General features: G+C 42.8%; 1 protein-coding gene across 1 annotated transcript in view; it reads left to right on the top strand.

Moving 5' to 3' along the window:
* Positions 1–7479, top strand: part of UVRAG (UV radiation resistance associated) — a 312834-nt gene extending 305355 nt beyond the window's left edge. Inside the window, exon 15 of the mRNA XM_069203880.1 lies at positions 733–7479. Coding sequence (XP_069059981.1) covers positions 733–1414 — 682 coding nt within the window. The 3' untranslated portion in view covers positions 1415–7479. The remainder of the gene's footprint in view (positions 1–732) is intronic.
* Positions 7480–11043: the final 3564 nt, after the last annotated feature.

Below are 11043 nucleotides of genomic sequence, written 5' to 3' on the forward strand. Positions count from 1 at the left end.
CAGACAGTTGTCAATCAGTCAGTCACAGAAATATTGCCTTTCATACTTTCTGACGATGTTGGTTTCACCGGCCACACAGCTGTTTGGTAGCAAAACGACTGCCTAGTCAACTGTCAATCTTGCATCATTTTAAAATGTGTTTAATTTTTTTAACAGTTGTTTCACTGGTGTTCTGCAGGCTTAGATTGTGACTGTATATTTTTTTACATGAGATAAAGTCCTCCTTCAGTTGAAAATTTAAAATTCTGCAGCGAGCCTTCCAATTGGTTTTGAGGTTGGCTGGAAAATCAGTGTGCACAATGCGAATGACATTTTTTCCTCTCTGTTTTCACTAGGCAGTGAGTGTTGTATTTCTGTAGCTTGAAGTGGTGTTTAGTTTCGGACAGGGATGACGATTACACGTTATTTTCACATAAATTACCAACATTTGTTTGCACATTTGTCTAGTTTGTGTTTGCATTGATCTCCAATCGGTTACCTGATCTGGGCAATCAAAAAACAATTCCGCAGCTCATCTGTTACGCGGCCACTTGCTCATAGTTCTTACTACCCTGCGATTGTAAAGGTTTTTCAAACCAGAGATAGAAAGCGTTTTGTGGCATCCAGTTATGATTTATCTGACGATTTAGCTCTAGTGTATTACATGAAGGATCCACAGATATGTAACTAAATATCTTGATTCCAAAAAACACAACCTATTTAGGCAATAATGAATTTATTTTTATCTTCTAGTGACCGGCATCACACATCTAGTGCAATCCCAGTTCCGAGAAGACCTACGTTGACAGATCTTGATCTTGGGTTTTCCAGTGGCATGTCAACCCCAGACAAAGGACTCCGTAAGAGAGCCAGTTCTGAAAGTGAACGACTGCAGTACAAAACACCACCACCCAGCTACAACACTGCAGTGGCACAGCCAGTGGCCATCTTGGCCTCTTCAAGAGAGTCGGCTAAGAAGTCTTCATCGCCAGCCTCATCTTTGGATGCATCCTTGGACTTTTCTAAAGAACACAGAAGAGGGAAAGATTTGTGCGACCCTGTAAATGGTGAAAATGGAGCGCTGAGCAGCCACCAGGACAACCAAGTGCAGTTTGCTCAGTTCTCCAATGCAATAAATGGATCTTGTTCCCCGAATGAATGCAGTGGTATTACAACTGATGAGCAGCCTTGCGATTTCAACCATCCAGTGGGTACAGATCTGTGCTGTGCTGTAGAGCAAGCGGAGGAGATCACCGGGATGGATGCAACGGGGGACCAGTTAGAAGAATTTAACTGCATCCCTGTTGACCATGCTGTAGCAGTTGAGTGTGATGACCAAGTTCTAGGAGAGTTTGAAGAATGTTCCCGAAGGATCTATGCTCTAAATGAAAATATGTCTAGCTTTCGCAGGCCACGCAAAAGCTCTGACAAATAAGGTGGCAGAGATTGGTGGTAGACATTACCAAGGAGAAGGAACTCATTAAGGAAGGCAGTGACACTTGTACTGATTCTTTGAATTAATTATGAAAATGGATTCTAAATTATGGATGAGGTTATTTTTATGTTAAGAAAATTGACCCAATTATTATGATATTAAGAACACAATTCAGGTATACCTGTTACCATATTCCATCTTTTTCATATTTTGTTTTTCAGATATTTTAATTAAGACCAGCAGTGCTAGCTCCTTGTGTTGATAAAGCACACATAATATTATGAACCTGTTCATTTTTGTTTTGAGTATCGTTTATTTGGCTTCACACGAAGGGCGGTAGGCTTTTAGTCCAACCAGACTGAGGCATTCATGAACTTCTTCTGCAATTTATTATTTATTAGCAATGAAACTGTTTAAAGTGCATACTTTCCTGGATACGGTACTACTGAAACATTTATGATTTGCTCATAACTCCATTTGCCGCCAAACCTCTGTAAGAAAAATTATAATGGCTCCTTTTTCTCTTTCCCCAGTTTATTACTTGGCAGCAGTTTGCAAAAACAGATTTTCAACTTCAATATATTAACTTGCATGATTTTCAACTTCTTTTACATAGTAAATCACTCTGCATATCTCTTACCACTTCTCCTGCTGGAAGCCTGTTGCTTGTCAAATCCCTTAATTATTAGCCAATACCTTACATTGTCTCAGCATTTGGTTGCACATTCCTACCTTCCATAGACCATACCTAGGCTAGTCAAGTTTATATTGTGCTTTGCTGCTTTGAGTAGTGTGCCTCGGTGCACTCTGCTCAAATCGAATGCAGATTACAACATGGAAAGACTGATCATGTTTCTGCATAACAGAGGTTCTGTGCATATGAAACCATAAATAGCGTATAGCTTCGAATTCTACAGTATTATTCCAATTATAAAGGAAGGAACCCAGTTTGTTAAACAGTTAACAACTCAGATATACCATAGCTAACATGGTGTTTGGAAACCTGATTTCCTTTATGCCACCAACTGGTCTTTAGATTCATAAATGTAACATTAAAGGAAGCCAATTATTTCACGCCTTCTACCTTGTCTGTAGCAACACATAAGCCTGAGTTATTGCACAGAGCTAGCCTGCCAGTCAACACTTTAGTGTAATCATTGTGCCAGATGTACAACTTTTCAAACAGAGGTTGTGATGTCTACAACTGACACACTTGTACTGCCGTTGCCTTAGTTTGTTGTCCTGTTAAAACTGTAAACCTACCCTCAAAGCGCATCTACCTTTAAACTGCCCTCTTCTACCATAAGTGGTCCAGCATTCCCTACGAACAGAGGCTTAGCATACTTATTGCCACCAGCTCTAAAACACAGGATTCCAGCTACTGTCGTCAAGCCACTGAAGAACCAGAATGCTAAAGATAGGCAAAAAAATCCCCCTCTTGAAATGCAATAGTATCTGACCTTTTCTATGCGGAATACACTCCTTGGAAATGATAAAGCAACAGGGGCTTGTTCTCCTAAATCCAAGAAAATACATTAATGTGATTCCAGAGATTAGTCATTCCAAATGTGTTGCATATGCCCCCGTTTGGATTTTATCAGGTCAAAAATATGAGTGCCATCATCATTCTTATTGGATAGCAATGTTGAGCCCAGAGGCCCGATATTGGAGGCACGAATGCACATCTTAATGTTCAGCCAGCGGCAGATATAACTCACCTGGGTTAGAAAAGATTGTGCTGGTTCAGCTCAAGCCATGGTATCTCAATACCCATCCATCCTCTCACTCCATTGTGACATCCCTACTGTGCTTCTGTCTCACACAGGTTGTGCTTCCTGGAAGGATATGATATTGAATGTGTATTATAAGGATATCATCACAGGTGGTTCTTCTCACTTTCTCGGTCAACCTATCATCCTTTCTCTCTCAACCCTCCTGTTTTAAGGTTAACAATAACAACTGGTACTGCTCAAAGGAGACCCAGATATCGTGCAAGAGCGTCCCCAGGGGTCTACTGCAATTCTTGTACTGAAAAAGAAAATGTTCTTCATTTATCTTGTACTTCAGGAATATAAGATCGTCCCGGATAAGTTGAGTTTCCTGGATCAGGTTCTTGATACCATTGTAGGAAAGGGTTTAACTAGAACACACACACACACCACACCACACCACACCACACTACACCACACTTTCTTGTGTGTGCCTGGAAAAAGGGCCACCCAGCAAAAGTAGACTATTTTAGGTTTTGCTCATCTCCACGGGTATTGATGACCAGGTGTCGGGTGGTTGCCTGCAGTACTTTTTTTTCCATGCAAGGGCATCATGTTATTAATGAAACTGGAAAAGCCCTTTCTTGTTTCATTTAATTGTAAGTGATAATTACGGATATAAAGATAACTTTTTCTTAGAATGGAAAAACTATCTTACTTTTAGGCATAACACTTTGTGTTAAGTCTCTTCATTTGTGTTATTTTAATTTGATGTTTTGCTATATTTTATTGTTTTTAAGGTTAGATTGTAATCTCATTCCAGTGGGAATGTTTATGCACCTTTTTTGTAAGGATATAAAATCTTATTTACGGATAGTAGAATCTCAAGAAGTTGCTGTGAAATGAAATTTAGATTTATTCTTGCACTTTAACATCAAGCCCTTTTGATAAAAAGTTATATCCCTGACACGTTGTAGACATCCTTCAAGATGTTGAAGGTTAGGTAACAACGACCAAGCCTTTTTCATATTTCCAGGATATCCACATGAGATACATTTGCTTGCAGCTAATGTAAATTGAATTTACTTTCATAGTCTTCAGTTTGCTTGAAAAACTGCAACAGTTCCAATTCTGTGGGCAGAGTTGGGGCACCAGGGTTCAGAGACGCCCATTGAGAACTGCAGTAAGTCAGGTCAATTCTCTTTAAAATCTTGGTTATTCTCCTAGTGCTGAAGACCTATTTTTTCTAATCACTGAGAAGTGCTGTGCCAGCCTTTATAAATAAAATATATCCTACCTTAATGCATAAAATCAGACTACTACAGTCATCTGGCTGACTCCTTAACATGTTGCTTGGCGTGTATGACAAATATCCAGGTTTACCTAGGATGATTTGCCATAAACAATATCCACGTAAATGTGGCTCATCAGCAGTTTCATATTCGTGGGCTTCATTTGATTTTGCTTCTTCTCATCAGAGGAGAAGTACTTTGTGTCCTGTTTCAAGGGAGCGTGTAATCCAACACATGCCCCTTTCTCCACTGGTTCCAGAAAGGTTCCTGTCTTATCTTACAATGGTGATCAATATAGTAAGGGGTTGCCCCATAACTCCCCAAGCTGTCTTGCGTGTGCTTTTAACAGCCTATCTTGTTAAACCACAAGTCATTGTATGTGTACTATAGGCAAAGTTCTGCGTGTTATCTCAGGCAGCCTGGACCTGAACACTTTATGCTTACAAAGTTTGGAAGTTCGGGTTTAGCCAAGGACTCTTTCCACACATTTTGAGGTAGGGGTTCGATGTTGAGTGGTGCAGTTAACAATGAATTCTGTAAATCGCTACACTTGCCTAACCGGTTAAGTGATACATGTCATGTTTTCATCACAAGTAAATACCCTCGAGACCTGGTGCTCATAGCAGTCAGCCTGTTTCATCTGATCTATGTTCACTTTTTATTCTGTGGAACCTGGCCTAGAAAACCTGAAGCAGTTATCCTTAAATACACATATATACGTGTATTTCTTGGGATTGCTTCTCGAGTCATTGCCCTTCAGAAACTGCTGCGATAGGTGTGAGAGATGCAATTTCCACATGTCTTTTTGGCTAGTCCATGCCTTTTCCAAACATTAACAAACACTCACTGTTCAATTATGGGCAAGAAGCTTCCTCTCCTGGAGTTAATAGTAATGTTCCTTGGTACGCACAGAAAACAGAGCAAGCCTTGTCACCCAGTCAATGCTTGCAAGACTTTCAAGAAGAAATTGTTGCAAAAAGTACATTCAGATCTGCGACGTTCTGCCTTTGCAGAGGTGCTGATTTCACTATTTGAAACTCGGTGAACGTTGCTGTTGGTGCTCAGTTTACTCATGAGGAGAATATTACTAGGATACAGAAGAGACATTTCTGTAAAATATCTTCACTCTAGCTCAGACACTTGAACAGATGTCACATTCCATTGAGGCAAACGTTGTTGGTTGAGGGCATCCTTTGGCTCACACTGCACTCATCTGCCGGAGGGCTCTGTTGTGCTCATTGATGGCACTGATTTCACAAATGCACTAGGTTATGCAGACTTGCACATGACCCTTACTTTGTGTTACTGTTGGGATTGCAATGCTGGCAAGATCATTTTGAGAAACTATTCCTGTGGTTCTGCAAAATATTTGTTTCCTTGAGTAATTGTTGGAGCCACACTTCCAAAGACCTAACTAACCACAGAATGCACTTGGGTATGTCTATAGATGCTTTTGGGCAAGCTGGCTGCGGTAGATCTTCTGTTGTCTTCTTTTGGCTATGTGAGTAAATCTGCCACAGGCATTGCAGCATGAGAATCTCCATTAGTCTGAAGCATGCAGTTACTACTATTTGGGCGAAACTGAGCCAAAGTAAGAGATCTGTACTAAACTTATAATTGCAATTTACATCCTGCCTTTATTTATCCAAGTCTTGTTGGCTTTCATAATGATTCTTGTGAAATAATAACACATACACTTAATAGTAATTATACATAGGAGCACACTTGAGCTATGCAAAGATGCACTTCCATTAATTTACAAGAAAATAACTGCTGTTGGCATTTGGGATTTTTAAAGAACCTTCTCTTTTAGATTAGTGTAATCAGGATGTTTTGGCACTTGAAACCAGTTTAAATCAAGTCTTTGTTAAGTTAGCATCAAGCGAACTGCTACCTTTCAACCGCACTAATGTGAAACACAAGACTTGATTGTATAGTTTGTATGTCAAAGGAAACAGCCCAGACTTTTATTTCCCCAACTTATAGATAGAAGGCAGGACTCTAGTGCCATTTGCTTTTTGATTTTGACGTGAGGATTCCATCTTGCACAGTAGCTTTAATGTTTCCATAAAGGTAGCCCAAACTGATCACTCTGGATTAGTGGCGCAATGTAAGATTGTGGGACCACCCTGCAGAATGGAATGATGGTGCCGAGTGTCCCATATCTCACACACATTCTTTGGCCTGCGGCTGAGTGGGGGCCCCTTGAAGGGCTTTAGGGTCCCCTGATGCCACAGAGGTCCGTGTTATGCCCCAGCTGTGGATATTGTAAACATAGTTGGTAATTTACTTTCTTTTTTTTACTGATAAGATCATCTGTGTGGCCTTAAGTACATATCAAGGGAACGTTTTTGCAGGACATACACCTTCATTTAAATTTTAAAAAGATTTAAAAGAGAACAGTACTAAGACAGTAAGCTTGTTGTGCCACTGAAGTATTTCTTGGCTTCCCTTTGTATCCATTATTATATTTAAAAAAATAATTAAATGCATCAGTATTTTATCAAGGCTGTGCTATTTAACATTTTAAGAACACATACTGCAGCCATCTTTTTGACAGAAAATATTTTCTGCAATCCCAACCATTTCAGAACCTCCATTCCAAGGATGTGACGATGCTTGGTGATTGTTGCCAGTGAGCCATTATAAATCGTACGTATGTTACTTGTCAAGGTTTTAGTTTCTTTATCATGTCAATCCAACTTTGGCAAGTGGACCAGACTTCACATCATGAAAAGTATGAACACAAGAAGTTCACTCAGTCAGGTTTTTTGAGTTTAGTCAGCCTGAAATCAACAGGGAAAGGCCACTGTCAAAATGTTACAACCAAGAAGACTGGGCGGAATATTAGTGCATAGTAGAGGAGCATGTTGTTAAAAACTATTCTAATGAGCCCATCAACAAATTACTCTGTTTCCTGATGCACTGGTTTTGTTCTTGATTCAAGCTCAGACTCCCGAAGCAGCAAATGAGTGACCATCTTGTGTCAGTATTTTAGATACAGGAAGTACTGTATTGTTGGATTTGCAACTTTTCATCTCTACCGAATTAAATTTGGAATTTATCTTTCAGTGTGTCATTTTTCTTTCTTTTGAACTGCATCTCATTATGTTACAATACATAATACTCCTATTGTGCGTTCTGGAAAACGCAGCAGCAAGGCTTAGCCATCAAACTATATTAAGTTTTAAACACATGCCTGTGAGCTTGTAAAATGAGGCTGCTATATTTGCGCATGATTCTCTGAATACTTGACAGGAAACGTTTTGATTGTTTAAGAAAAGTATGCCTTTGGCCACAAAGTGACAAACGTCTTCCAATCTAAGGTGTCAAGTATTCATAACTCCGACCAAAGCACACAAAAAGCCCTTTCACTAAACGAAATAGCTTTCTTCCATGATCTTCCCAGTTAAAGATTTTTATTGGCCTTTGTGTGTGTTTCTGTGCCTAATAAGAATGGGGAATAGAATAATTATGTCGTTTCCATCACATGATGGCACTGACATTCTGGCAGTAGGTCGCACAGTTCCACTGGACACCCAGAACTCCGCCCGGCTGGGTCCACGCTCCATCTGGCAGATGCCTTGTCCCAGAGGTGTTGAAGGAGTCGACGTCCCAGAAATAGACTGTAGTCTTTCAAGGAGTTCTCTCTCCATCCCTGGACCTGTAAATGTAAAAATATACATTCTTCAGGGAGCCCGTGCTTGTGTCTGAGGGACTGGTCCTCTACCTCCAGGGTATTGTTGTATAAAGCTGTGTGGTAGGAGCATTGTCAACATCAGAGCACTTTAAAGCTCTGCAAAATTATTAAACCATGAATTACATTTAAAACTAAAGTAAATTACTACCGTCCGCACTTACTCAAGTTGATGAGTGCAATCCTAATTTTGCAGAGTTTCAAGGGAGTGTAGGTGCTACAAAGGGTTTTGCAGGCCAGTGCCTGTATGGCACTAAAACTTTCCTCACTGTCTTTGACTTAGCCAGTGTCGGAGTAAGAGTAAAGCACCAACTGAAAACCCTGCCCTGTGACACCAGCCAGCACTTAACCAGACAATGTATGTGTATGTGAGCACTGTTTTTATCTGCCCTCCTTCACCATCTGTTGTTTCAGAAGACAGGAACAAGGTATATTGGGGATGCGTGTCGGTGGGTCCCTTTGCTCTCTTTTTCTATAGAGCACTGAGCCAAGCAGTGTCCTGTTTCTGAGGGATGAGGGCTTTTGTCCATAGAGGATTACAAGAACCAAAGTTCTGGAGAAAGAGCAAAGAGTTTCTGACCCAGTATCTAACAAGCATTGGCAAAGCCAATTGGTTTTGGCAATCCCAGAGATATTGGCAGTTGCGTTGTCAATGTCTTTTAGCCATAGTTCCTCTAACGATCTTTTGGATCATGTTTCAAGCTGCTCAAAAACTGGGAGGATATGAAACATTAAGTGCTTAAGTGAATTAAAAATTAATAGATAAAATGTAGGTAGGTAAAAGATAGATAGCCAATCGGTCACTGCCGTGCCCAGAGCTATTGGTGTTGTCAATGTGAGAAACCCAGAGGCGAACAGTACTTGACTCGGAGTGACTTAAAAGAAAGTTGGACAAAAAAAAAAAAATCAGAAAAGCTCATATCGGATAGAGACTTCTAGTTGCAGATTCCTTATCTTTGAATTTCCCCAGGCGTCAGACTGTATCCCGAGATTTTTATTCGAGCAGTACCTCTGCGCACCATCAGGTGGCGTCGGTCGGCTCTGCGGGCATCACTGGCATCGTGTTCGCCGTGATCACGTCGCAGTCGTATATAGGCACCACCCCGGAGCGCTGACGTCATTTCTTTTCTTTCCACGCCAGCCTACGTGCAGATCCGGAGAAAAGCTACCTCAGTCATTTTTTGACTACGTTGACATTTTTGTCGTATTTTTGCCGAGTTTGTAGATGCGTCGAGGGATGTCCTGCAAGACCGGATTCAAGCCCTGCGACTCCTGTCACCGAACTGTCAGTGACGGATTCCCACCTCGTGTCCTTATGGTGTTTGGAGCGCGATCACCACCCGAAGTCCAGCTCAGAATGTTGGGCCATGAAGCTGAAGGCTTTGAGGGAGCGGTCCCTAAAGCTCATTGTGGCCCGACACTAGACTCCATGGCGCTCACGGTCCCTTTCGAGAGGAAGGTCTCGAGATCGGCCGCAGAGTCACCACCACTCTTCGTCCTCCAAGTCATCGGTACATTCAGGTCACAAAAAGAAGTTGTCGAAGAAAGACAAGCGTTCTTCGACTTCCTCATCAATTGGATGATACGACACAGGAAGAGTGTCTACTCTCTAGGCCTCCGTCAATGGAGCTTTCTTCTGTTCGGCTCCGCGCTTCCCCGACTTTATGGGAGCCAGAGACACCCCCCCCCCCCGCCCAACTCAAAGAATTTATGAGGCCATGCGCCTCATTTATGGGCGGGCCGACCCACCTTCGGAGCCCTCGGGCACAGGTGAGTCGGTTGGGGTCTCTTAAGTTTCAAAGCCGTCGGCTTCTGCTTCGGCTCCGGAGGGCCCCTCTGGATCCAATTGTGGATCCATCCCGATGCCGGTCGTGCCACGGTGACCTTCCCCGGCATCGGTTCAGACTTCGATGCTCCTGACGTCGGTTGGGCCCACAATCGACTTCGATGCCATCCTCCTACCCGACGACCCGGAGCCGGAACAACGTCGATTGACGCTGATTCTGTTCTCTATGGGCTCTCTTGGGCCCATGGTTGATCCAGACCCTTATTATTGTGGGTATGGATACGGGAGAGTATGGAGGGGTTGCTGGACCCTTTAGAATACCAGCTTGACCCACAAATGGACTGGGTACAGGATTTGGGTGATGCCAGTGGACTAGACACCTTCCCTGACACTGGTATGTTCTCTCCTCCTAGTGTGGCTACGGAGGAGGGTGCTTCTTACTCTATGGTGGTGAGAAGGGCAGCTGAGGTCCTGGACCTCGAGCTTCCTTCTGTGGAGGTTAGGCCTAACATCCTAACCGACGTGCTTCAACCGGGGTCTTACTCTTCTGAGCCCCTTTTACCCTTCAATGAAGCACTGACAGACGTCCTTTTGGGTATTTGGTCCAGACCCAGCACAGGGGCTCCCGTGAATACGACGATTGCCCGCCGCCATCGGCCTGTGCCTTTAGACCCAAAATTCCTGACCCAACATCCCACGCCTGAGAGTCTTGTCATCCAGGCTTCTTCTTCATCTGGCGCATTCCCTGCCGTACCCCCGGATAGGGAATCAAAAGGCAAGATAATTTGGGGAAGAAGTTGTTTTCTTCCAACAGTCTAGCGGTGCGGTCCGTGAACACTGCATGCCTTTTGGGCTGCTATTCCCATACTTTCTGGGATAAGGTCGCGCAAGTGCTGCCTGTATTTCCAGAGGAAGCCCGGACTGTCCTGTCCCAAGCCATAACAGATGGGAGGGATGCAGCTAAGTTCATGATTCGTTGTGGACTGGATACGACCGGCTCTCTGGGCAGATCGGTTGCATCGACGGTGGCATTGAGATGCCACGCCTGGCTTAGAACGTCTGGCTTTTCGGGGGATGTCCAGCAATCCTTGATGGACATGCCCTGTGATGGCACACGTCTCTTTGGAGACAAGGCGGACTCGGTG

Source organism: Pleurodeles waltl, chromosome 8 (genome assembly GCF_031143425.1).
Source record: "Pleurodeles waltl isolate 20211129_DDA chromosome 8, aPleWal1.hap1.20221129, whole genome shotgun sequence".
In the NCBI taxonomy this organism is placed as follows: Eukaryota; Metazoa; Chordata; class Amphibia; order Caudata; family Salamandridae; genus Pleurodeles; species Pleurodeles waltl.